Source organism: Anabas testudineus, chromosome 19 (assembly GCF_900324465.2).
Source record: "Anabas testudineus chromosome 19, fAnaTes1.2, whole genome shotgun sequence".
NCBI lineage: Eukaryota > Metazoa > Chordata > Actinopteri > Anabantiformes > Anabantidae > Anabas > Anabas testudineus.
The window spans coordinates 4349800-4377222 of NC_046628.1; the positions used below are offsets into that span (position 1 = coordinate 4349800).

Below are 27423 nucleotides of genomic sequence, written 5' to 3' on the forward strand. Positions count from 1 at the left end.
TTGTGATGATTTTTTAATAGTCGAGTTTTTTTGCAGAGAAAATAGAAGGTGAAACTTGTGTTTTATTTTTGAGACCACATTGCAGTAAACGGCCAGATAATAGCAATCAGACAAGAAGAGGGTTCTTCTCAGAAGAAAACACTCCCTGGCTCATATGTGAGGGTGAATATGAGCGGGGATTTCGTGATGAAAGGCTGATTGAGCAGGTGATTTCACCAGCTTTCGATCCCTTCTTCAAGGCATTACCAGCTCTCCTTAACGTGAAGAACACACGGAGACGCGCAGAAAACACGCAATCCCACTTTAGCCTCTTTGAAACTGTTTTCAGTCTAGAAGCAATTTCTGCTCAAGCTGTCTCCCAGATGATCAAAAAGAGCAAATTGGGCAGGCCTGCGGGGAACCCAAACATGTCTAATACTATTTAAGAGTTAAAAAAAAAAAAAGTGTTGAAAAGAAAATTGGATAAAAACACAAGGGTCTGTAACAAAACAGTAAACACCTCTACAGACGAGAGGGGGAATGTGTGGCGTTTTTCTGTAGCACAATCATCAAGGCGCACAAAGTCAATATCTGAAAATAATATCTGAAAATGACTGATATTGACCATGCAGCTACAGCATACAAATGTCATGATTCAACCCCCCATATAAAATCTCACTCTATTTTCCTTCCCTTGTTCCCCCCCCTCCTGCTCCCCCTCATTGTTACAGGGTCTGTCCAAGACAGTGGGCAGCACCGTCACCCATGGGTGCCTCAGGGCAGGGTGGGATCGGAGATGGCGTGTGCAGGGTCGCATGTGAAGGACACCGTGATGGCGTAGCGCGTCCCCCACGTCACCTTCTCCACGCGATGGAGGTTCTCCGAGCCAGAGGAGAAGAAAGACACTCGTCCTGTGCACGGAAAGAAATGAAACGACTTTTAAAGAGACAAGAGCCAGAGGGAGCAAAAAAAAAAAAAAAGGTTTTAAGGAACAACAATCTGAGACATGCACTTATTTGTTTTATTTCCATGAGGGATGTAAACATCAGAATCATGTTATGGTGTTGTTTGCATTTCATACAGAGTTGGAGTCAGGATGCGTTTATCACGGCCTATCATAAAGATTTTGTTCAAAAAAACACAAGGTTAATACAACTAAAGCTTTCCGCCTGTTACTCCTCCTTAAATCACAAACTTTCACATTTGTGAAGTTGCTCAGGTACATAATAAGATAAAATGTGTTAATGGATTTTAAGTTAAGCTAGACTAAACACATCCTGGCTCCAGCTAAACTGTTAGTCTGCATGGACTCTTAACTCATATAATTACAGATGCACATAATTGGATAAAGGGTGTAGAACAGGAGAAGGCAACCCTGGTCCGAGAGATCCAAAGCCCTGCTCTCACTGTTGATTTACCTGGATCAGGTGTGTTGTTGGAAAACAAGTAGGAGTGTGGCTCTCTAGGACCAGTGCTACCTACCCCGGGTCTAGCAAAACCGCAGCCAAGGAAACAGACGTCAGCTCTTCTCTCACAGATTTCACATTTACACATTTATGTGCATAACATAGTGATAGTTTTATTTTATTTTATTTTATTTTATTTTATTTTATTTTAACACTGCCAAACTTCACCAAGTGAAGCTAAACACATCTGGCTCCAGCACTGTAATTGATGAACAGTCAGAGAAGTACAAATATTCTCATCTCAATCTTGGAAAGACAGTAAAGAAGCTTATTCTCAAAAAGAAAAGATTAACTCTCAAAGAAGTGTGCATACTGTGCTGAATTACTTATGGTACCACACAAACGTGACAGGGGGATCAACACAACACAAAGAAGAAAGAAACCGGAGGCATGAAGAGATAACATGGCCACAAGGACACGCTGGACTTAATACAGGACTGTGTTCTAGTTTAATGCTGAGATGCATTCTTTTTTTTTTTTTTTTTGGCCGCCTGCTTTATAATCATTTTAACCATTTTTCTTTTTGGAACAACAGACAGTGTGAGTTGGGCGAATGAATGAATTCTCTTTCTTTTTATCTGCAGCTTTGCTTCGCCGGGCCAGCTAATGAGCCAATGTACAAGCCACTCTGGTTCTTTCTAAATATAACCTGCTCTGTTTTAGATAGACAACTATATTAATGTTGACAAAGCTACTCTGTGCTTGTAGCACGTAATGAAGAGATTTCTACTAAAATGTTTTCAGATAAAACTTCCAGTCTTTTGAAGAAGTTATCTCATTATGAGAATGTGAATAAAAAGCTGGAATCATAGTGCCTCAATTTGTGCATGCATGTGTGTGTGTGTGTGTGGGAGGGTAAATCCCTTGGCACAGCATTGGCTGAGGATGTATGGAGAAAGCAGTGCTCACGGTTAAACAATGCAATTTACAGTGGAACCCCAAAAGAATGGGAAATAAGATGGTGACTGAATGCACAAAAGAGTTCGCGCAGCGAGAAAATAACTGGTGGCGCGCTCGTTTTATGTCGCTTTAAAAGAAGGGCATTTTCAAATGCTCAAATTAGCCACACAGCTTTAGATAACCGCACAATGAAATTATCTTTAAAAATAATCCCCTCCATTTGTCAGTATAAACGTTTGCAAAGTATATTGTGAAGGACCGGGCAGGCTAATACAGCCAGCCGAGCAGATTAGCTGCTGCACAACAAAATAACATCCACAGAGGAATTCAACGGGGTCAACGCACTTCAAAAAGCAAATTATTATATTCCAGGGCATCTATAGGACACTACTGGAAAAAAATCTAGACACACTTTATGTACAAGTCTCTATACTAGGACATCTACTAACTATGAACTGCAACATCCTCAGTCTGGCTGGGGACCTTTGTTTCATCTCTCACTATACCACGCTTCCTGTCATCTCTACACTGCCTCTATCCAATCTCATCCCTCCAAAGGGACTCATACAAATTAGTTACCAGGAGACGACATTCAGACAGAGAAGTTCTGTAAGAGATTCAACGCGAGAGCTTAGTAAAATGTACTAAAAACTGCTTTTTATGATATTGATTTTATTTTATGCAGATGCAGGAAACACCACTGCAATGTTAGACTTATCAATACAGAGTGAATCATTCAAACATTCCTGACATAGCTTGGAGTTAAGTATATTAACTCCAGGCTAATGACATCAATATGTAAATTGGAGTGAGGAGGTAGCAAAGCTGCAGTTCAGTCAATAAAACCTCATCTGATGTGTGGGTTTGAGCTTGTTTGATGTGAACCATGTCTGACAAAAAAAAGAGATCTCTGAAGACTTAGGATTAACAATTGTAGCAAAGTCATCTGATAGAGTTTAGATATTGCACGGTAAGACAAACTGTTCATTCATGGAAATGAAAATGTAGTTCTGTGCTCTCGAAGAAGTGGACAAGATGAGATGACTGCAAAAGGTACGATGCAAAACACCCAATGAAGTAAATGTGAAATAAATAAAAACTCCCAGTTCCTGAGATGCTCAACAAATATGATCTCTCACTTAAATTGAAAGGATAAGTTAACTCCAACAGAAATATTGTGTGTCTAACTGTGGAATTTGCCAAAGAATCCTTGAATCCCGTCAACACATACTGAGGAGGCCCAGAGGTCTTTAGAGAACAAACAATCTTACCGAGGTCATTTATGAAACGGTTTTCTTGAGCCACACAGAAGCAGAGGTATTCCCTCTTTTTTCCCCTCTATGTCATAGCAACATACTTGTATCCAGGAATCAATCCGTTTTAATAAATTCTGTCTCCCATGAGAAAACAGAGAGGAACAGTCTCCTTGCACAACAAGATTCAATGAGCAGGACAATAAATCCCCACTTTTCTGTCTCTATTCTGTAGTAGGGGTATTATTTAGACAATATTTATTTATCATTTAGAAACTGCTGGTTATCTTGTGGAGTCTTTGTGGTATGAAAAACTGCTTCTGACTGAGGAGAAGATCAAGGTAACTATTTTAAAAAGCTGAATTGCAATTACCCTCTAAAAGTACAGTGCAAATCTTTTTCCCACTTGGCCCCTTAGACTACCACAGCCAGTGAGTCCAGTAATCTATTTGAAATGAATGGCAACATACCTCTGTTAGCATCTCAGTAGATTGGTGGGGTATACCTGAGTCAAGACTCCGAGCTGCTGTGCACTGACACCGTGTCTGATCTGTGTGATGCTTGAAAATGATGAATGAGGTGTCCTACACAAAAGTAATACAAATTCGCTTTGTTGAACCTAAAAACGGTCTCATTCATATGAAATGTCGGCTAAAGGATATGGCTGTCTGTAAGTCAGTGCTGCCCTCTGGCAGGGTAACAGGAGAAAGAGTACCAGACCATGGGCATACAGTGTGCTGCTAGTGGAAGGAGCTTCATATGACTTTAAGGACCCGACTTGTTCACTTTTCCTTGCTGACTGTTTTCTGGCTCATTCAGCAAGCTGAGATGCAGGACACGACATTTGTTCATGTTTGTGCACTAGATAAAGAGACTTATCAGGAAAGCCAATGTGGGCTGTTGTTCCCAATCTGTGGCTCTTGTCTCGTAAAGCAGGCTTCTGTCTGGCTCAGTGTGACCATCTGCTGTGCCTTTGACAGATCGCTGACAATACTGCTTTATGCAAATATATTTAAAATAAAGTCATATGATAAGCTGCGTAGAAATAATGCAGATCATTTCTATTTCCTGGTTCCAGATTTTGTATACTATAGCAAATTTAAATAAAACCACCATTTCACTTCTAACACTGTGCATCAATTTGCGTTTGCTGTGAAAAAGCCTGCTGAAATTGTTCACAGCCCAAAAGAGTGGCTCTCCTTATCAGCAACACAAATTGTACAGGAGTGATGATTCATTTAGATTTGACAACGCAGGACAAGATGTAATAGCCAATTATGGAGATGTAATGGAAAAAGCAATTTAATAACACTGTTAACCAATCACTGCCATCAGAGAGTATCAGACTGATAATTCAATTGTTTAACAAATGATACTGGACGTGAACAACAGTGAGTGTGAAGGTAAGATGTTAAAAATGCTCATTTGTGTCAAGAAAGTTCATCTAATGTCAGTGAAATGAAATAGTTAAAAGCAAGTATCTTTGTCAAAGCTAATATCAGTTTGTTCAGAGGAGGAATTTGAATAGAGAAGGAAAATGCTGTGTTCAGAAATGTCACACATTTTTTTATCAAGTTAAAAGAAAATATCCTTTAGCATTTGAAACACTGATCGACTGATGAGATATGAGAAATGCAGAAACACTACAGCATCTGTTATGAAAGGTGCCACCCCGCCCCCAGAATGCTTTGTTCCACCTTTCTCAATCCAAATGGTTAGTTAGCTTCTCAATTTGTACTGCATTTAGCCATTTGCCATCACTGAGAAGCCACTTTGTCATCATGCCCTTCATGCCTCCAGTCTGTTTGCTTTTAATGAAGAGCCACACATCACTGGTTCGCACCTAACCCGGGATGAATGTGCAGCGCTAACAAGATGATAAATGGTGCGTGACTCATCCAGTGCCGATAGCAAGGGGTTTTTTTTAGCCCCAAAAGCAAACTATGAACACCATCAAACTGACACACTGTCCAGTCAATGTATCGATAACTCCCACACCCTCATAATTAATTAGTAGTGGATGAACCACGCACGCCATACTATATCTCGAGAGAGGCTGGGATGAAAGCTAAAGGTGACGCTGGCTAAAGCCAAATTAAAAAGCAGTTTGAGCTCTCTGGTGAGATCTCAGGTTGGAAATGCGTTCCCACCTGTAATTACCTGGATTGCTTTGTGACTCTGCTCTACAGTTTAAAACGCTGAGGAGGGCCAAAAGTAAAATGAGCACTCCCTAGTTGTTTCCCACTGCACCATGCATCAGCCTGTAGAGCCGTAATGAGGCTGGAACAAAGACTCCCGCTGTTCTCAGTGATGGCGTCACTTGTTTACTAAATCAGGGGTTTTCATTGTTGTTTTTATTTTGTTCTTCAGCAAAAAAAAAAAGAAAAGAAAAGAAAAGTAAAAAAAGGACAGCACCACTAACATGACCAAAAATATATCACTGTGACGTGCATGGAAAAAGAAGTAAGAGTAAAATATCATACAGCAAAAGCAATCATAATAAAGAAATCATTGTCAAATGAATATCTTTGAAAGCTGGAGCCTTGTCCATCTGAGGAATAATTCTAATAGTTGTTTGAGGCACAGCCACCACGGTCAAACTGCTGGCTTTAAGGAGGCAGCCTAAGGTCATCTAATTCCCCTGTGGTTGTCTGAGGTGGCAGGTTAACGGTTATTGACTCCTTTGACTGACAGACAGGTCTTTCTCACTCTGTGGCCTTCTTTAGCTCTCTTTGTATCTGCCATTCCCAGCTGAGCACTCTATCTCTATATCACATATCTATAGTTCATCTATCTTCCAGTCATTTCCTATCTGTGCCTACCCTCCATACTGCCTCTCTCCTTGCCCTATGGGGGATACTTTCACATTTCCCAAATCCATCAGCCATCTCTCTCACTCTAATCTAATCCTCCACTCTTTTTTTTCCTGCTCCTTACTTCCTCTTACTTGAACACTTTTTCCCTCAGTCTCCATGGGGCTCACTGTCATCACATCCTTGACTCTTGCTCTCTCTGCCAGCCAAGTCCTGATTGTCTTCCTGGTGTTATAATTACACCTTAGTCGTCACTGATGCCTAAAAACAGCCATGATTATCTCAGCAAACTAATCATGCGTCCAGATATGAGGTTCAGACTCTTGTCAAGTCAAAACTTGTCACTCAATCGCCCAGCATGCCATTCCAACAGTTTTTCGGTGAATGCGAGCGAGGAAAAGGAAAATAAAGGACCCTTGCTATCGGTACATTATGTTTTCTACTGTGTATCTTGCATGTTGCATTTCATATCGGTGGCAGATGTAATAGTACTGGTTGGGTGACTCTCCACTGAAAGTCAGAAATCTATCAAAGATGATCTGAGCAGGTTTCATTGGGCTTAAGTTCACACTGTCACCGTCCTCTCTGTTGGCTCACTTGACTGATGCAACATGGCTGTACAATTCACAAAAACCTGTCAAAGGTGATGAGGAAAGCCACAGTCATTCTTTGCTACCTCATGCCTTTCAGTCAATGCCTGTCACTGCTCCATCATAGGACACTGTCAGCAGCCCAGCATGTATCACTGTTGCTCACAAACGTGGATAAGAGACTCGGGTCTGACTGGCAAATGGGAAATAAAGGAACACTTGTTCAGCTACTATAGCCTGGACCAGCCAGCCTTTCCTTGTATGCACCACAGAGCAAGACACATTCAGCACGAGCCTAATTACTTACAGTAGAAAGTTGTGAAAGGCTCAGCTATATGCAAATATCTATTTCTGAAACAGCTGAGCAAGAGCCAACCTGGGCCATCTTGTTTCCAATGAAAACTAAAGCAAAGAAAGGGGACTGGGAAAGTTAAACGGAATGAAAAATTAAACACTGATGAAGAAAAGGCAAAAGAGAAGGATTGCTTTATCCAAGTGCTCTTGATTAAAAGTGGCAGGGCAGTTGTGTTACAGGGCAGGTAATTAGGGACAATTGGTAGAGTGGTAATAGGGGAACAGGGAGTTTTCTGTAAAACGGTTTGCTGTCAGATCCAGAGCATGTAATTCTTAGGAGGCAGTAAGAACATCAGTAGGTGTTTCCCAATATTAAAGAGATTCACGAGTGGCACATTGTTATAGAGCCCATGCAAAGCAAGCAAGAAAATATTGTCCAAGAGGGATGCTGACTTTAGTACATATTAGTGTGCCTGAACCACTTCAAAGGAAAGTTCCAGCAGCATTTTCATCCAAACAGTGATCCACTGATGGAGGAGGATTACTGCAAGTCTGCACAGGTGGTAAAGGTTGAAGAAATAAGCATGTGTGACTAGATCATCAGTTCAACCCGTTAAAGGCAAAATTAAAAATCTGGGTGGTACAAGATGTAAAAGCAGCAGTTGCCCCTTGCTCATCAGCACACCACTGTGATGCTCTTGAGCAAGGCCCTTAACACCAACTGTTCCAGTGGAGCTGCTCAGTGGCAACAGGAAAAGTAATGTTGCTGCTTCTTACTCGCTTTTCTTTAGTGAAGGAAATATCCACATTTTTTGTCTCTTGTGATACTCTTGTGAGAGTGTAAAGTCCAAATGACACTGACTGATTTACACCAAAACATACCCACATAGCCACTCACGTAAAACTTTTAAGTTCAGAAACATTGCGATCGGTGTATGTTTTGTACTTTACAAAAGATTTAACAAAAACAAGACAACATTTGCCTTCGGTATAATAGTTGAAGAGTTGAGATGGAGTAATGCAGTGAAAATGGCTGAAATTCAACATGACATTTAATTGACACCTGAAACAAGTCTGGAAACTCTTTCTCACTCAGCACTACCCCGATCAAATTTAGACATCTCATCAGTTAGGATGTAAAAGTTTTCTTCCACCAAATCCTCTGGCTCCACACTAATTTTGAGGTAATAGACCTAATTTTAGGCGACCATGACAAAAGTTGTAAGCGGCTGGATAGTGTAGTAGTAAGATTGCCGCCCTCCATGTGGGTCCCCTGGGGTTCAACTCCCAGCTGTGGCTTACCTCAAGTAGTGGTACTCAGGCAAGACCTCCCTAAGCTTACTCTGCTTTTGCCTTGTACCTCACTTGTAAGTCCCTTTGCATGAAAGAGTCTGCTAAATGTAAATGTAAATCTAAGTTGTCAAGGAAGCTAACAGCACATTTTTGGTCCTAAGTTAATTTTAAAAGGTCCATTAGTGACTCATTTCTCTAGATCACCCTGTTAAATTACTAACAGTAGCTTTCTACCAATGCCTGACATCACCCATCCTGTCAATGTGCCTGTGTCCGACTGTCACATAACCCTTTAGGCACACAATTCCTCACATTACGTCTTTTAAATAATGGCAAGCGGGATTCCTAGGGAGTAGTACTCCTTTAAAGTGATCTGCTCTGAACCTTTTTCAGATTTTCCACAAGTTCTCCAGAGACTGATCCAATCCCCCTATTTTTGCGTGCCTCACATTTTCCTCAAATCCCATAGTACTTCAGGAAATTGTCCCTGATACTTAGTATAAGGTATTTTTACTTGGCAACTTTGAAATATGTGTTTATTCACAGACTTATCTCTATTTTATTAATATTCTATACACATGCAGGCTGTATTAACAAACAAAAAACAAAGATATTTCGTAAGATGTTGATGTCTAATGCCCCCAGGTACTATAAGCGAGGTAAAGCCTAATCCCTTGCACCTCCACTGTGCAGCAGTCTGTGCTGCTGATTACCCACTTACAGAGGATTACGCCCACTTTACTTTGCTCTGCACCCAGATCTCTTAATGCAGCTGAGTACAACAATTACAATTTCAAACGTGGCTATAATAATAAAAATCCTTTATCTGTCTTGCATCACTTCCTTCAAGTGGGGCTTAATAGGCTTAAGCAGACAAAGTTAAGTGTTACCAGGTGTTACTACCAATAGTCTGGATTTATAATATCCAGACTCACAGCTAAACACATCACTGTCTCAGAAACAAAACATTACTGTGACCTATACAGATTGAGCCTTTTAAGGAGTGGTAGGTACCTGCCCGTGGTTCCACTGTCCGGTTGCCATTTTGGTCCATAAAGACAAATCTGCCTCCAGTGAAGTCAGAGCCGTAGTCTGAGAGGTACAGGAGAGAAGTGTAGTCAAAAGAGCCATAAGTCACCTGACAAACAGAGAGAGAGGAAGATAGTATCTTAGTGTCAGCATGTGAGTATGTAAACAGTTTAACTCTCAGTAGTAATGACATCATGAATTTCTTTACAAATAAAATCATAACTATCAGAGAAAAACTTTATTAGATCCTCCCTGCAACTGGCATGGATGGTCTCGCATGAAGAACACCTCTAGATTAATTTGTAACACCTCACTCGTAGTTGGACTGCTTCTTCCCCGTAGATCATTCTGAGTTGATGTCTTCCCTTTAAACAGCACGTCCATAGTAGATCAGATCAATCTGTCTTTACTAACAGGCTATGTACCACAGGCTTTTAGGGTTGCTGTAGTCAAAACTCGACTCAAAAAGTCTACTCTGGACTCAGGGGTTTTAGCCAATTATAGACCAATATCCAAACCAGCTTTCATCTCTGAAATTCTTGAAAATGTAGTTTCAAAGCAATTATGTGACCACCTGTGCAGATATAACCTGTATGAAGATTTACAGTCAGGATTTAGAGTACAGGATAGTACAGAAAATGCACTGGAAGAGGTCACTAACATTCTTAGTGTCAGACAACGGACTTCTCTCTATCCTTGGTTTGTTAGGATAGTGCTGAGTTCAACACTACAGATCATAGCATTTTATTACATAGACTGGACCATGTCACCGGGATTAAAGAAACACCACCAGGCTGTTTTAAATCTTATCTATCAGTTAAATACCAGTATGTGCATGTTGACGATGAGTCTTCCATGTACACCAAAGTTCGTTAGGGAGTTCCACAGGGTTCTGTGTTTGGGCAGATTCTTTTCGCTCTGTATCTGTCCCCCCTTAGGCGATATTATTATGAAACAATTTTTATATAATTCTGTATACAGTTATATTTTGTAAGTTCTTAAATCTTACACTGTAAAGTGCCTTGAGATGACTTCTGTTGCGATTTGGTGCTATACAAATACAACTAAATTAAATTAAATTGTAATCCCTGACAATGTAACTAGTATGATCTTGGGTTTATGTCAGCTTGGGCTGGCAGAGTAAAGTCCAAAAAGCATGCCTTACAAATTATGGGCACAAAGTTTGAAAGGCATGAGTGGATAAAGTATAGCTATTGAGTTGCATTAGGGGAAAAGTAGAGTAGAGCAAGTATTTGGTGCCTTTGGAGCTTCATTCTCACCAAGAACTAAAAGTCATAATGTCTCAGTCACAGCTTCACTGATGTTGAAAGTACAGTAAAGTACTAAACTGCTGGAGAACCAATTAAACTTTGTCCCCCATAAACTGCGCAAAGTGTCACTGCTCCAGTTTAATCCATAAAATCTCACCCAGCACCAGTTTCAAAAGCTCCGAATAGCTTTTTTTTTTTAGTATTGTGTCGTGATCACTTCTTAAAGTATGTGAAAGTATTTATTCTTCATACTGTAAGGATGCATCGTGTGCACATTGTGCTGCATTACTATATATCACTTTCCTGTCACTGCAGTGTCTCAGCCATGTTTGTGGCCTTTGGGATTGATTAAGTATACAAGAGTTACTGAATACTATTCTAAATAACACTAATGCAACTGTTAACTAATACATGGATTGGAGGCTTAAGGTAAGGCTGCAAACTGGGTACCCACCTCAACAAGTAGCAAAATCTCTTCATGCAACATCAACCATGAGCTCTTTTTGCTGCACAAATTAAAACAGAGCCAATTCAAAGATCTATAAGAGCCCACTTGGCTCAAATTGTGTGTAACCTTAATAAAACATGAAAGGGAAGGTTGACAGAGAACCAGGAGTGCCTCTCTTTTCAGTCAAACAGTAATTTTAGACAGAGTGCTCTCATTTGATCATACCTCACAGAAAGAAAAACAAAGTGAGCTACTGAGAGTTTCATGAATTACTAAAACAACTTCAAACCACCTGAAGTTTATATAACAGCTAAGTCTCCTCAAGAGAATCACTACAGTTTCACAAAGCATAATATTGCAATATTAAGTATCTACTCACATATATTTATATATATATATATATATATATACATATATATATATATATATATATATATATAAATAATATATATATAAATAATATATATATATATATATATATATATATATATATATATATATATATATATTTATTTATTTATTTTTTTTGTAATTGAGGTTTCTGAATCCTTACATGTGTCATCTGGCAAAATGATGGAGATTCTTACTTTAGCAGCAAGGCAAGCCCAAGAGACCTTAGTTTGTGCACCTATCATTCAGTTTCATTAAAAAAGCAAATGCATTTCCGCCATGAACAAGATAAAACACATTTTCCATGTTATTACTCTATGACACTCTATCAGCACTATAATCGATGGAAAAAAAAATTCACCATAAGACGTCAGAGGCCATTTACATTTAAATGAAGGCTGGCTTGGGCAATTAGCACTCAAAATGGCGGCAGAGACAGATGGGGAAGAGAAGTGGGTCTTTTCAGATTAAATTTATCCAGCTGCCGAGGGCCAGCAGCCGAGGATGTGGTGACAAATATTCATATGGCTGCAATATGCATATGAGGTTCAGGGAAAACAAAGCATTAAGCAAGAGCAAACAAGCAATGTCCCAAGCAATAACACAGGCAAAATAAATATGCATGTTTGTCTGGTCTTCTCCTATTTAGCAAGAGGGCAATACAGATCTGTATTTAGAGAAATTATTCAACAGTTTAAGGAGTAATGCCAACAAATATCGCTTCATGCCTATAGTTTAAAAATCCTTTCTAAAGAAAACATTCAGAGGCATCAGACATTTTACACTGCATTGATCTACTTATTAGCTTTCTGGTAAGACAATAAGAAATGTTAAATAAAATGAAATATGCACAAGGACTTCTTGAAGCATTGAAAGGTTTTTCGGCCCCCAGCAGACTCACTATTTAAAACTTGCCTCAAGGTCCTCTCTAAAGCCTTATAGCAACTTGAACGACTCACGCCAACAAGAAAGCGCAAAGTGAAAGACTAAGATTAAAGCGAAAACAAAAAACAAGCGCTACATGAATATTTATAAAGAATGAGCATGGTATGATGTGAACATAAGAGAACAGAGGCGTGGGCTATGTGAACATAATTAGAGAGGTTGCCTTAAAGGGAAATACCACTTATTTAAAGTAAGTATGCAAGAATAACCATTTCCTGGTTCAGCAAACCTAAACCTTGAAGCTTATTATCTAAACTGATGGTCAAAGTGTGGCTGCCAAAAGGGACCTTCTGGTCACAAGGGTTCACGTTGATGTTTTTGGTGCGAGTCTCTGTAGCTTTTTTTTTGCTAAACTGACTATACTTCCTGCTTTGCAGACAGAACACAGACACACCATCTAAAGTTTATTTGAAGATAACATTTTTAAGATGATCAAAAAGCATCCTTCCATTTTTTCTTGCTAATCTGGTTTGGGACCTAGTTGGCAGTGAGGAAAAGTCTGGACTATGTTTGAAACTGGCCTGAATGGTAAGTTAATGACCACATCTTAAGGCTAACGTATTTATACGCAGTGGACCAAAAGAGTGCCATCAAACAGCAGGGTGACATGCACTAAACATTCAACTTGAAATCCTTTGGGGTTGCTGCACTACGAGAAAAGTACACGCGAAAAGAGTTCATGGAAAAATTCAGATCGCCTGTTTAAGGGAGCTCCATAAATTGCCGGCCTCAAACATTTTCACATTGAAAAGGTGACTGCTTTGTCACTGCAAAGTGTCCTCTATCCCTTCCATGGATGTACCCAGGACAGAAGGAATATTTAATTTCTCCAGCAGCTCAGCAGTCTTCCATGGGGTTTTCTGTCATCTGAACATGCCTGGAAAACCTCAACATGGGGGCATTGAAGGGACATCTTAATCCTCCGAAATTCAGTTTGATCTATCCTAATAACATTTTAATACAAAAAAGAACAGGCTGTGGCCCCAGCTCCCCCAGATCTCTGAGCGTCTTGTTTCTATGAGTGTTGGATTTACCACAGTTGATGTCGCCAAGCAGCTGCTCGAGTAAGAGTTGGAAAGTTTGGCTGATGAATTGAGAACTTCACTTTCAGGTGGACTCAGTTACTTTAAGATATCAAGATGATTCCCATGAGCCCATTTAATGGGAGTGGACGACACCACTTGTAATGTGAGCAGAAATGCAACAATCATGATTTTTCATTCCCAGTATCAATTAAAACGTACACTCAACGTCACTGGATGAAGTCAAATCATCAATCAACCCAGCATACCAAGTGTTTTATGTATTTGTCTGATATATATATCACAGTGACAAGAAAAAGTATGTGAGCATTTTAAAACATTTTAGTTGTTTAATTAATTTGTTATAAATCTTGACCTGATCTTCATCCAAAATCAAGAATAAAAAAACATTAAAAATCTGATCTTCCATGTCTTTATTAAAAACAACCATAAAAACTTGTGTGTGTATCTCTGGGTGTTACCTTATCAATATGTGGATGCCAGTACTCATCGTGCTGGGTCTTGGCTGCTGTGCTATTGATTCTGGAGAAGAAGGTGGGCTTGGTGAGGTACATTACTGTCGGGTCTAGACCAAACGTCTCGGCAATAGCTGCCTGGATTCGCCCACGTACATCTCTAATAGTGAAAAACAGACACAACATGTCAGACTAAAAGATCTGGCATAGTTGCTTAAGGAAGTATGACTGAGGGAGGCACTGCTCTCAAACCAGCACTCAAGAGGTGGAAGTCCTGACTGCAGTTTACCAGTTAAGAGGTTATGGAAATCTTTGGGCATTTTCACACCTTAGTATATTTGCTCTGGTCCAAATTGCTTGCTGAGCTTGTAAACTTGTAGCATTCTCCCCTTGGCTCCAAGAGGGAAAACAAACTCAAGATCTATTTAAATGGACTAAAGCCTGTAGGTGTGAAAGCACTCTTTATGAACACATTAAAACTTCAACTTCTTAGTGGGTATATTCCATAACTTTCATTTTGGTGCTTGTAAATGATACAATCACCAGCTCCAAGATGTGTAAATACATGATGTGCATGAAGACGAAATGTAAGCCATTTGAATTAGTCTACATCCCATTTGTAGGAAGATCATTCCATATTGATCGTTCAGTGTCTTCAAATAAGAAACAATAAATACTGCATTTTCAAAGAATAACAGATTTCTAATTTTTGAGCAAAATGCATGGCAGATTTTTAATTAAGGTTATTTAGTCACCTGTAAAGCTGGAAATCCTCTTGGGTGAACACATCTCTGATCTGATCCCCAAAATACCTGCAGCCACATTCCCACCACAGAGTCGCAGACAGTTCCAGACACAAACAAAGCCAATCAGAGACACATGAGCAGAAAGGAACAAACACACATATGCGCGCACGTGCACAGCAGAGGGGAAAAAGAGAGCAGAGAAGATGGGATTTGTTAGCATAAATTAACATTTCGCAGCATGGCACAGCCCACCATTACTCAGCAAGGCGTCTCATCCAGCCATCTAGACCCAGTAGACAGTAAATGTCTGACTTCCTCACGTGAGTACGACCCCAGTGCAGGGTGAAAGGTGACGACGAGGGTGTAAGTATTAGGGTCAGCACTTCCTGACTGAATATTTGTCAGATGGTCCCTGGAGATCCCATGTCAGCCTCCTCACCAATTGGACAAGAGAGAGACGGGAGGACACAGAGGGGAATATGAATGAAGGGAGGAGGATAGAGAGGAGCAGATGATCCAAATCAAACTGGGTTCTGCTGGCAGAGATGAATGAGGGTTGCATGGGTCGCTAGGGCTGGAGAAGACCACTCACATGGAGTGACATAACTAAGATTGATGACTAACTTCATATTCTGGTGAATATTACACATTCAGGATGTCATTCCCGCAGATATAAACACTGTGTAGACACAGAGAAAGACAAGATGCACCTCCCCACCTGTAGATGTTCACAAACTGCTTTCCCATTGACAACGCTCCAGAGTGCAGGTCCAGTATGGAAGCCTGCAGAGGACAAAGGAAAACCAGGAATTGAAAATGAAAACTCAGTTGGGGGTTGTTTATGTTTACTGTATGTATTCACACACAGCATGGTTGTAGTTTCAAGGGTCAGTACTGTCCCTCAGTGGCCTTTTCATGGGCGACTTTACTTTGCCCTTTGTTTGTTATTGCTTGTCAGCTCCTTTGGGACACTGCTGTGTTTTTTCAAGTCTTTTTCTCAGAAGTCCCTCTGTTGCTTCTCCTCTCTTTACTTAAGTAGCTCAACAATCCATAAACAGTTCTTCTATTGGCTGGGAGCCAGGTCTGCTGGAGACGGAGACCAAAACATAGGGCATGCCAGGGACATCCAGACGTCGCAGGACAACAATATGCTTCCAAGTTATTTCTGCCAGCACGGCCCAGCAAGTGTACAATCCGCTTATTGCTTCAGACTGCCCTCTTGTGCAAACAAGGCTCCATTACAGCATGGAATTAATTCTACTAAATATATTACATATTACATATTCAGCTTGATATACCTTGTGGTGTCCACGAAAATATAATTTAATTTCCTTTTTTGCACATTTCACTGCACAACACACAATAATTCATAGTGCCAAAGTGAAAAAATAATGTAACTTTTTTTTTGTAATTCCAAATCCAGTCCAAGGAACTCTCTGTACACTTCTGTACACTGTGGCAATAATTATTTTGTGGTGTGCCATTGATTAGGACATGATATAATAAAGCTTTTATAAAGCTTTGGGTGTTCCCAGGACAGTGGATTGAAACCACCAGGACTCTTTCTAGAGCCCCAGTGAGACCGAGTAAAGGAAGGTATACCTGTACACTGTGTGATTTTAGGTTGTCCTAACTGAAAGATCACCAAACATACTAATATCTTTGATTTCTGCAAGGGAAGAACTGAACAATTCAATCCAGGCGTGAGAAGGCTGTGGAGACTTAAATAAAAAAGTGGCCCTACAGGATTAGAGTTGAGAATACTCGCAAATGACAGATCTTAGCTGTCAGGTCTTAATTTGCCTGCAAAACTTTCTTAAAGAATGTATTAAGTTTGCCATTATGAGTCATTATGTTTTTTTTATTCCATTTTAAATTAAACTTACAACACAGTGAAATGTGCAAAAGGGAAAAGGGACTAGAAAAGGTGAATATTACACACTGAATGGTCCATCCAGACAGACTTGTTCATTCTGATCTTTATTTTTGTGTTTTATCTTTGTACGCTTGTACATGATTGCATGGATGAAGCAAACAGCTTACTAACACTTGGATAAACCCTAGAAAAATGGGGTCTGAAGAATGGCTTCTCATCAGATAAACGCCACATGAACCAACCAGGTATTCCAATGCCTACCTTCCCGTTAAATTATTTCATTTCAATTTGGTGATATACTCACTCCTCCCTCTGAACCTGCCAGCGCCAGCCCCCTCTCAGCCAGCCTGTGTGCCAGAGATAGAGAGCATGAAAAGTTTTCCAGCTGTACTACAAAGATAGGGGATAGTGAATGGAAAAAAACAACTAGAGAACTAGGGGAGAAAGACAAGAAACACGCTGCACTCTGTTTGACAGTATTTACCTCCTGAGGACCCGAGCTTCCTCTTGTGTTACCACAGTGTCTGTGACTGCGCGGCCACACTTCTGAGGGGTGCATCCTGGGAGAGACACAGGCAAGGGAGGATTTAAACAGGCAACAGCAGAATATATTCAGGCAGTATACCCCGGCTTTGAAGGCTTTGGCATCATACCAAAGAGATAAAGTAGCTAGCAGAGAAACAAGTGCAAGGTAAGGAATTTCTGTTCAATAATGCCACAAAATCCAGGGCTTCCCTCCCACTTCTCGGCAATTATTATTTATTGCTTGAAGCCTGAGCCTCCCACTGCGTTTTCTTTAGACACTGGAGAAGCACAGTTGGACGGCAAACAGCCCATGTGTTTACTTAGAAGAAATTCTTATCTGTACTCTTCTTTTTGCCAAATGCAGGCTCAAAACTGTTTCAAACATCACAGGAGATCAGGTAGAAAGTTGGGACGTCCATGATGAGTTTAGCAATAAACAGATACAGTTTGTAACTTTTTTGAATATCATTTTACTAGAAAATATGCTATAGAGTATATCTTAATGTACAGAAGTGCTTTGAAGCCTCCTGTGACCCTGACTCATTAAATATCAGCGGCAGCAGTGCAGAAATATTTGCCACAGTAAGTTTTTTAACAATACTCACCATTGTAACCAATCAGAGAATAGCTGCTACATTAGTACATTTCTGAGCTTCTTCTCTTCATAACTAACTCAAGTACCTAAAGCGCTGGGCAGAGTGTAGCAGAGCAGAGTGGATTTCAATCCAGACAAAACTAATGCTGTCTATTACAACAACCCTGTAATAAATAATCCTTGATGAAGTTTGGTGTAGAGAGAATTGTTCGGCCTTACACTGACAGGTGCTTCCATTTTTACCAACAAGGGTGAAGCAGGCTGTAGTATTCCCTACAGACGCCTCAAGCTCATTACTTGAGAATTAATGACTGAGTCACTATTTTAGAGTCATTTAGATGGTAATAGGTTGCTGAGGCCTGTGCTTCAAAATGTATCCACGAGGGAGGAAACAAGACCAACAGGCTGGACAGGACAAAGTAGAAGGCATTTATTGCCACACTTATCGGTGCCTCCAGGGAACAAAGCTGAATATCAATATCCCAAATCTAAATCTTTACTGTAATCATAAAATAATCATGTCCTCTGTGCTGCCTCACTCTACTCGCACTCTGCTTACTGCTCTAAGAACATTCTTTAGCATCACTGGTGTGTTTGAAATATCTTGTATTTCAATGTACACAATGACAATTGTTTGCTTCCACACAATGGCTGCAACAATTAATCCGGTGGATCCACTGGTCAAACATGCTCTCCTGCAGTATAATTTATGTTATGATCAGACATGCTTGGGTTATATTGCCATCTAGTGGACAAATCAAAAGAAAAGTTTTGAATTTATCATTTTGTTAAGTTGTAAAAAAAAAAAAAAACATATTACCTAAGAAGAATAACTTGTAGAATGTAGACTGAAGGTTCTGACAATGTTACCTCATGTTTTGTAATTAGTATTTTTGTATTGTATATCTTTTTTTGATTAATCATACCATTCCTTCCACCGCCCGCCAGTCATATTTGCACCACAGATTGAGAATGTGTGCAGTTCAAGGACCAAGCCTCACCTGGGTAGCGTTTGTGGTTATCGTAGTCTTCAGAGCACTGGACGGTGAAGACTCTGGGGTGAGGAGAAACCTGCTCACCCTGGCTTACCAGTGTTTCTGTGATGTCAGCATCCAGAGAGGTCATGTATTGCCACATAACCGCTCCGCACACACACAGAGCAACCAGCAGTAAGGCCACGGGGCCTCTGTACCCTCTCCATGCAGATCCCTGCCGCAGAGCATTACCTCTGACAGAACAGAGAAAAAAAAACAGATCAGCGAATTCAACTGCACCAAAGTTGTTCATTCTTCACTCTTAACTAAAATAAACACACTTCAAGTACATCTTAAGTAACGACAGGTATGTAGGCATATTAACTCCTCCAGATGACATCATCCGGAGTAGCCTGGAGCTAAAGCACTGGGAAGTTTAATGACAATCATATACATGTACTACATGTGCAATCTAGAGCCATAGGAGGCAAGTTGAAAATGGGTGAAGTCGCCCTTTCAGTAAATGTCCCTCTTCTGTAACAATAACAGGACAAAGTCATCTGCGGAGTAGCTGTGATAAACTGGTAGTAGTTAGTAATGGTTAGTAATAGCTGGGTACACTATCATGTGATAATGCTGGAGGTGAGGTGTTGATAATGTTATGAGTAGTTCAGGGTCATAGCCACAATATGGTTAACAAAAGCACAAATTAAGCATTAGCTTGTGTGTACTTCTCTTTGGAGATTACAGCTACAGTTATAATTACAGTATCAGTTTGACAGCACTGCCATGACCTCATCACACACACACACACACACACACACACACACACACACGCCCCTCTTTCATCCCGCCCCGAACACTAACGCTAACATGGTTTTACTCGCTCACCTTTTAATTTTCTTTTCTATCTCGGTGGCGTTCGACCCCTTCGCGTTTCTCATTCGCACCATTTCGACTCGGAGCGGTGCATTCACTCGGCGTGTGTCGTCGCCTCGGTTGAAACCATACCGTACACCGCGCCAACAGCTTGTCCCACCACCTGGAGCCCTCCACTTCCTGGTGCACGCGGATCGGACAGCCCATTGGCTCTCGAAAAAGAAGGCGACGTTTTGATTGGACCGCATCCCGGAAACGTTGCCTTTCGCTAAAGCGCAGCTGCAAAAACAAACTAATGCGCTGCAGCATAGGCATTAAAAACTAATGGTGTATTCGCTACCCTTTCCTTAACTACAAGATAAACAATTACCGCTTGCAGCCTTCTTCCATCCATTGCTCTGCTCGCTCAGACTAAACAAATCGACCACCTACCCATCTACTAGTCTGTTTATTGTCATAGGAGCGACAGGAAGCGACACAGAGGTGATTTTAGTGCAAACCGGATCTGTTCTCTCCTCTTATTGTCAGTCTTCTCTGACATCCTATCTTTAGCTTGGTCTCTACTGTCCCGGTAAGTGAAACTGATGATCTAATGTTTATTGCTAAACATCAACACACATCTGTAATCAGTGCTGTTACTGTGGAGCTCTGTTTATGGCTACAGTGAGGCAAAATGAAGGCTCCACCATGGCCTAAAGGAAAGAAACTGGTTCACCTGGATTTGAAAGGTGCCCCCCCAAGAGAAGAATACCTTCACAAGGTAGGGGAGGTCTGCACATGGATAATCCGTTCAGGTTTGCTGCCCACTAATCTGTGTTTCATTTCCTCAGCTGATTGATCTGTTCTCTCACCTGGGAGTCGATGGCCTCCTGATGGAGTACGAAGACATGTTTCCTTATGAGGGGGAGCTGAAGCTGCTGCAGGCTGCAGCACAGCCTGCATACAGGTGCAGTTACGGTACTAAACACCGGACACTGTCTAAATTATTTCTGACTCAATTTACTGTCTGTGTGCAGTCTTATGCACTTTTTAAATCTGTCTTATCTTGCTGGGAGATCCTGTAATAAAATTATAATCCTTCCTGTCCTGGACTAAGATAATGTTTTATGTCTGGTGTATCATAAAGTGCTGTATTTTCAGCCCAGAGCAAATATCATCCATGCAAGAATTTGCTAAATCTAAGGGCATGGAGGTCATCCCGCTGGTGCAGACGTTTGGTCATATGGAGGTAAGGCAGCCATTCCTCTCTCCTCCTTTTTAAGATGACCATAATTGCTAAATTTTTAATGCCTCTATTACTGGCTGTTGTCCCTTCTCTGTCATAGTTTGTGCTGAAGCATCGGTCCATGTGGAGCTACAGAGAGGTGGCACACTGTGTGGGTACCCTGAATCCACACAAAGAGGAGGGGGTGAGGCTGGTGATGGAGATGCTGAGACAGGTGGTGGATATGCATCCAGGTCTCAACACACTCCATATCGGAGCCGATGAGGTGAGATCTCACCTATTAGGTATTTTCAATAACTAGTTATTACCAGTTGCCTCATGTGCTTGTCTCCAATTGTTAAGGTTTACATGCTCGGCGAGGGAGAAGAGTCAAAACTATGGTTGTCCTCACCTGGACGTACAGTGGAGCAGCTTTTTCTGAGTCATGTGACCACGGTTGCCAAGGCGATCAAGCAGCAGTGGCCTCACATGAACATCATAATGTGGGATGACATGATGCGAGGCATGAGCCCAGACACACTGAAAGGTGAGGACAGCTACGAAATAACCCAACCAATCACTGTATTGACTTTCTCTACTATTGCTTTATGCTATTGATTTTGCTATTTAAGTAAAGTAAGCTAAGTAACAGGTTCAATCAAGGACTTTTTTTATTTATTGTAATGGGGTAATTTAACTGGTACTGTAGTATTGCTTGTGAATGGAACAGAATAGTTAGTAAGTCTAATTTCAGTGTAACCTTTGAATAAATAAAGAAACAAATCAAAGTTATCCTATGGTAAAAAGCATTGTTGGTACAGTAAGGAGCTTTCCTTGTTTTTATCCATGTGACAGATAGTGGACTAGTAGGACTTGTCCAGCCCATGCTTTGGGACTACACTCCTAATCTGGATGTGGAAAAAACTGGTGAGAACTGTTAGAACTACTACATGAAGGCAACATGTGCAGAGCTCTGTCACTACCGATGAGTATTAACTGTGTAACTGTGTCGTCCAGTGTCTCTGCTGGAGAAGTACCACCGTGCCGGTCTGACAGACCTGTGGGCAGCCAGCTCCTTTAAAGGCTCCACCAGTGTTTACACCTGTGTGCCCAGGACACAGCAACATGTGGACAACCACTTGCAGTGGCTAAAGGTCGCTGCTTCTTTATCTGGTGGTGTTAACATAAAGGGCATCGCCATCACAGGCTGGCAAAGGCAAGAATCGGTATCTTCTTCACACATCAATGTTTGGATGTGAAGCTTAACAAGTTGGAGGATTTGGCCTCTGAATCTGAATCTAAGTAATGAATGTGTAATAGTTTCTATCAAGCGTAACAGAAATCCTCCTGTCAGGTATGACCACATGTCAGTGCTGTGCGAGCTGATGCCTGTGGGTCTTCCATCACTAGCAGCCTGTCTCCAGACACTCCTCCATGGTCAGTTTAGTGCTGAGGCCCAAAGCAAAGTCATGGAGGTGCTGGGCGTCTCCTCAGTGGAGGTGGAAGCTATGGAAAGGTGTAGTATGACTCTGTTTGATGAGCACCACAATCACTGTGTGTAACATGAGTAACTGCTGATTAACAAGATTTTGTTCTGTGTGGTCTTCAGGACTTCTGAAGCAGAGTCACTGTTCCCAGGGAGGAGGCTGGCGGAGTTAATTGTGGAGCTCAATTCACTGCTGAACTCGGAGGACGTACGTTTTTTTGAAGACAACATGTGAGTTTTCACACTTTATAGAAACAGGTATATAGATTTGTTTTTACTTTTGGACTAATTTAGGCTACATACAGTGCCAACACTTAATGGGGGAGTTGCAAAGAGAAAACGGCTCATAATAAAAGTGGGGTTGAAGATTTTTATAAATAAACCTTTAAATAATCACAGCTTTATACCTGTGTGGACTAGTTGAAAAGAAGCACTGTGCACTGATTCCAAAGGTTTGTAAGAGGATGGTTCAGCCCCTACCAGCGACAGAGGAAGATGGTGACCCCGCTTATCACCATGCAGATTCACAGCCAGGCGTCAGCGTGAGCAGAAGTTTCTCATTATTCCAGAGAAACACTGTGCGACATGGTGGAGTATTTCAGCCACAGTTACATGTGAGAAGTTGCGGTGATTAAAGATTGAAGTCCTAACGTTTAAGTTTTTTATTACTTGGGTTTATAAGTTTGAGAAATAAACAACTGTTTGCCAGAACTTTTAATATAACGTAGTGTACTACACATTACGTGCTAAATGCTTTAATAAAATGGTGACCATGGCTTTTGGCATGGCAAAGCAAATCAGTAGTTTAGCATAATCATTACAAGCATAGAACCAAACATGTTGGTGTGATATTATCATTTATCCCAAGGAGCCACCGTGCATAAGTGCAACCTCACATAATACCTAGCATGGCTGTTGACGCTCGTGTTCTTAACAGTGGCTGTTCTACTCTGTCACCTCGCGCACAGTACTTTGAACACAACAACTGTGTTTAGCTTCTGCCTGAAATCCCATCTCATCTCGTCTCCATAGTTATTTGGACACGTTGCAACAGAAGGTGGAGGCAGTAAGAAAGGAGATGGTGCGTCTTTACCCGGATTCAACAGTTCAGGAGTGGATAGAGGAGCATGTCAGCCCTGTAATGGCTCCTCTGCAGAAGATTACAGAGGACATCGGAGCCTGTTTGAAGGAGATGGTTCCATAGCTCAGTATCATCTTGTTTTTTGGATGAGTTCAGACACCACTGATACCACTCTTACTGTTTTTGGAAATGTGATTTTGTTCTTATTCAAGATAAAACTGCTCATATAGCAAATAAATGAAATAATAACAAAGAAGACTAATAGTTAACATACAAAAGTTTTATATAAATGTATTAAAGTAAACCAAAAATAAAATCAACCACAAATTAACCAAAGGTCTTTAAGCAGCATGTGTTGACATCAGCCTTAGTGACACAGCCCTGATTCAGTACTCATAAAGAAAAGAGTTTGCCTGAGTTTCTTCTTTGGTTCCCAAAAAGTATATAAATGTTTAAAGACAGAACAACAACAAGCCACAGGGTTTCACACATAATTAACTTTTGATGGGCATATAACAGATCCTTCATGCGTGATTATAGTTTGCATTCATCCACACACTGGACTGGATGTAGTTAAACATGCAAAAGGAAAAAAAAAAAAGATTATCAACTGGGTGGTCCAAAAGACTGTGGGAAAAGCAATTTCATTTCATTGGCTTACACACAAACACTCATTAAGAGTTCAGTAGTTAAGTCTGTAAGCTAGAGTTTGTCCTCAAATAGTAATTAGATCAAGAAAGCTACGACGTGATTTAGAGAAAGCTACATTTACAGTACAGTAAAAGAGAAGCTGTTTTCCTCTGTGTTCCTTTTGTAAGAAAACAGACTGGAGGATGAAAACATTCACATGATATAAGTTCACATGAAAATTAAATAAAAACTGAGTGACACTAACCTCCCTGGGTCGTCATAACCTCAAATGATGTATGAGAATACAAAGGACACACAGAAAGAAACTATGTCCTTGGTTACGTGTACATGCTTAAAGTGTAATAAAGGCACAGCTTAAACCACACCCTCTGTAATGCATCAGTAACGCCATAATGCCCCATAACGCAGCCCACATTAAGTTACAGTAAGGCCGTTAGTCACAGAGAGATCAGAGTGTGTCTGCTTCATCATCTGAGTGACTGCAGTTGTCCAGAGAATCTTCCTCATCTTCATCCTCTCCGTACAGCGCCTCTTCCTCTTTGCGCCTGCGCTGCTGCAGCTCCTCCAGTCCCACAAAGCGTTTGAGCAAAGCAGCCACAGCCTCCACATCACTAGCAGTGAACAAATGGAACAGTAGGAGAACAGGGGTATGGTGTGTTATCTATTGAGCTGTTAGAGCTTGGGGGAAAAAACGTTCTCAGTGTTTGTTACTTGATTGTACCGGAGCAGCGGATGCTTACCTGCGTCCGCCCAGTGTTGCACTCTGGGTTAGAGGGCAAGAGAAGCCTGCAGCCAGCCTTAGCATCACCAGGTAACCCTTCCCCAAATAACGTACCCTCTCCTCCTGCACACAGACATCGCACAGCTGGGTCAGATCCAACACAACTGAGAGAGAGAGAAAGGGAAAAAATACTTTAAAATCTATTACTGCGAACTGTCAAACCACACATGAAAACTACTGCATTGACTAACTCACCCTTCTCTTGGCCCTTCCTCCACAATGTCAGGACTAAAGTGTACAAGCTGGAGGTCGTGAGCTCAATCAGGTTCTTTGTTTTGTCAAACACGGCATCCTCCCAATCCTCCATGTTCTGCAAGGCCACGAACAGACTGCCAGTCACGTAGAAAAGCTTCCACAGGATGCTGTCTGTGAGTGGTTTGCATAACACATAAAACAAGAAGAACAGAAAAGCAGTGGGGCATGTCAATGTGGGAAGTTACACTGGCGAAAAGATGCAAATTTATTAGGTGATTATTTAAATTCAGTAGTGTACCTGAACTGTAGTATGCAGCTGCCAACCCAACAGTTGCGATGCCTGCAATTAGGAGAAGAGGCTTCTAATTTTAGAGGCAATACAGGACAGAAACAGGGGAGATGTTTTAATGAAAGCATTTGCAGGTGCAGTTTATATAGGACTCAGTAAGTGGTGTGACCCCGTTTTTGCAGCAAAAACTTCTAAATGTTTTTGGTAACTGTTGTAGCTCTGCACATCAGCTTGAAGGGATTTTAGTTCATTCGTCCTTATCGAACATCTTTAACTCAGTTAAACTTTGCTTGGCTTTCTTGCATGAACTGCCTGAACTTCCACAGAATTTCTAATCAAATCCAATCATGATATTGACAGCACCATGTTTAACTAGTAATGGGGGAGAGGTTATTATGTCATGCAGCATTTGGCCATCACTAAAAACACTTTTCATTCAAGCCAAGAATTTCTATTTTGTTTTCATCAGGCCTGCACAGCACTGGTATTTCATTTTTTCCTGATGGTGGGGAATTAATATTGGTCATTTCAAAAGAGGCTTTTAATTCCCTACTTTAAACTAGGGTTCTATGTGATACTCCAACCCCCCTGAAAGAAACACCTTGCTCTTGGTGAGATCTTTGTTGCTCAACCATTCCCAGGGAGGATAACAGAAGTGATGAATGTTGCTGTTGCACACGATCTGCCTGACAGTAGACTGTTGGAGTCCAAATTCTTTGGCAACTCTTTTGTAACTCTTTCCAGTCTGGTAAGCCTCAACAACTTGTCTTCTACAGTCTTTAGAAATCTCCTTTGTTCGAGCCATGACACATGTCAAGATCAGGCTTTGATAGTGAAGACCCAGAAGGCCAGGCCATTTTGTTTTGTGTCTTTAATTTAATGAGTTTCTCTTCATCCTTCAGTTTCAGGACATGTGAAAGTCTGAACATATTTATGCAGAAATAGAGAAAATAAAAAAATAAAAAAACACATGCTTACCGACAAGGAGAGACCAGGAACGAATTCCTGGGGATCTTTTCAGGTGGAGAACGGTGGAACTCTGCTCCTCCACTCTCATGTATCCCATCTGCAGACATAATATAATAAAGGCATAGCATGAAGAACTTATATATCCTGGAAACAAACCTATTACTACCATCACTATTCCCACCTGAAGAAGCCAGTTCACCAAAACAATATAAATATAGTGTTTTTTCAATTTTGACTATGTATGTTGCATAGATATTCACCATTATTAATTCATCCCCATTGTATTGAGACAATAGGACAGAAACCTCATAGGTGGGTATCTCAATACATTAGCTCATCAGCGCTTCATAATACTCAAGGTATTAAAGAAGATAATATACATATTTGTTAGTGATGTGGAGGAACTGGTCCTGTAAATCCTACAAGACAACAAAATAAAGTCCTATTGATCATGGTGAGAGGATGTGATAGATGAGAACTGTCCACCCTGCACTGTCCTATCAGGACTGTCTAAAGACACTAACTCTTGATTATTTTGTTTCACTTACCTTATCTTTGGTCTTTCAGCAGATGTTCACTTAGCAAAAATAGGATTTGTACGATGACACACATGCACTGGATTATAGGGAAGTTCTATTCATGTCATTGCAACAACTGCCCTGCATGGGTGACACTTCCTTCCTGGATACGCGAGCTCTGATTGGACGGATTCATTTTTCACGCTGCCTTCAAAATAAAAGCTCAAAGCGCATCAGACTTAGACAAATGACAAATAGGAATAAAGGCATAAAAAGTATGTACTGAACTAGGCTTCGCTTTTACGCTATTTTGACAGTGATTGCATTTTGGCCCTTTTTTGACATATACTCCAAATCAACGCCAGACCAGACCATCATTTCACATAAAGAAGCGTGCTAAGCGTGTTAACGCCAACACGTGCAGGCTTTTTGCCTCGTGAAATGCTACATTTTGCAGCTTTTTACTGTAATAACATCAAGGGGAC

At 40.8% G+C, this 27423-nt stretch overlaps 3 protein-coding genes across 7 annotated transcripts; 1 reads left to right on the forward strand and 2 right to left on the reverse strand.

The window, feature by feature from the left end:
- On the reverse strand, window positions 1–20029 carry uts2r2 (urotensin-2 receptor 2). Of its 2 annotated transcripts, XM_026351387.1 has the most exons (9): window positions 19777–20029; window positions 18913–19139; window positions 17276–17351; window positions 17096–17138; window positions 15634–15698; window positions 14925–14981; window positions 14176–14329; window positions 9603–9726; window positions 1–890 (listed from the first exon to the last, which is right to left on the reverse strand). In XM_026351387.1, the coding sequence occupies exons 1-9, from the start codon at window positions 20010–20012 to the stop codon at window positions 754–756; spliced, it is 1119 nt and encodes a 372-aa protein (XP_026207172.1). In that variant the 5' UTR covers window positions 20013–20029; the 3' UTR covers window positions 1–753. The 2 variants fall into 2 exon arrangements, with proteins under 2 accessions (XP_026207172.1, XP_026207174.1); XM_026351389.1 differs by lacking the exon at window positions 14925–14981.
- Window positions 17345–24325, forward strand: hexdc (hexosaminidase (glycosyl hydrolase family 20, catalytic domain) containing). 4 transcript variants are annotated; one of them, XM_026351380.1, is made up of 12 exons: window positions 17345–17482; window positions 20429–20524; window positions 20595–20710; window positions 20905–20992; window positions 21090–21254; window positions 21332–21515; window positions 21824–21895; window positions 21986–22184; window positions 22323–22484; window positions 22578–22685; window positions 22907–22996; window positions 23487–23658. In XM_026351380.1, exons 2-12 carry the CDS (start codon window positions 20438–20440, stop codon window positions 23656–23658), a joined length of 1443 nt encoding a protein of 480 aa, XP_026207165.1. In that variant the 5' UTR covers window positions 17345–17482; window positions 20429–20437. The 4 variants fall into 4 exon arrangements, with proteins under 4 accessions (XP_026207165.1, XP_026207164.1, XP_026207166.1 ...); XM_026351379.1 differs by lacking the exon at window positions 17345–17482 and adding an exon at window positions 20040–20335 and having other exon boundaries at window positions 23487–24325; XM_026351381.1 differs by lacking the exons at window positions 17345–17482; window positions 22907–22996 and adding an exon at window positions 20040–20335 and having other exon boundaries at window positions 23487–24325.
- LOC113156315 (cytochrome b-245 chaperone 1 homolog) lies at window positions 23801–27117 on the reverse strand. Its single transcript, XM_026351390.1, has 6 exons — window positions 26969–27117; window positions 26430–26517; window positions 25461–25502; window positions 25163–25333; window positions 24927–25071; window positions 23801–24797 (listed from the first exon to the last, which is right to left on the reverse strand). The coding sequence occupies exons 2-6, from the start codon at window positions 26515–26517 to the stop codon at window positions 24635–24637; spliced, it is 609 nt and encodes a 202-aa protein (XP_026207175.1). The 5' UTR covers window positions 26969–27117; the 3' UTR covers window positions 23801–24634.
- Window positions 27118–27423: the final 306 nt, after the last annotated feature.

Bases quoted from the DNA above. Each gene is read 5' to 3' on its own strand.
- uts2r2 (XM_026351387.1), bottom strand. From the start codon at position 20,012: ATGCGGTCCAATCAAAACGTCGCCTTCTTTTTCGAGAGCCAATGGGCT. The intron at 17,139-17,275 runs GTAAATACTGTC...TCTGGCACACAG, and splicing joins GAAGCTCGGGTCCTCAGGAG to GCTGGCTGAGAGGGGGCTGG. The intron at 891-9,602 runs GTACCTACCACT...TTCCGTGCACAG, and splicing joins GACAGTGGAACCACGGGCAG to GACGAGTGTCTTTCTTCTCC.
- hexdc (XM_026351380.1), top strand. From the start codon at position 20,438: ATGAAGGCTCCACCATGGCCTAAAGGAAAGAAACTGGTTCACCTGGAT. The intron at 21,896-21,985 runs GTGAGAACTGTT...TGTGTCGTCCAG, and splicing joins TCTGGATGTGGAAAAAACTG to TGTCTCTGCTGGAGAAGTAC. The intron at 22,686-22,906 runs GTGAGTTTTCAC...CTGATTCCAAAG, and splicing joins CGTTTTTTTGAAGACAACAT to GTTTGTAAGAGGATGGTTCA.
- LOC113156315 (XM_026351390.1), bottom strand. From the start codon at position 26,517: ATGGGATACATGAGAGTGGAGGAGCAGAGTTCCACCGTTCTCCACCTG. The intron at 25,334-25,460 runs GTACACTACTGA...AACCACTCACAG, and splicing joins AGCTGCATACTACAGTTCAG to ACAGCATCCTGTGGAAGCTT. The intron at 25,072-25,162 runs GTGAGTTAGTCA...TCTCTCTCTCAG, and splicing joins GAGGAAGGGCCAAGAGAAGG to TTGTGTTGGATCTGACCCAG.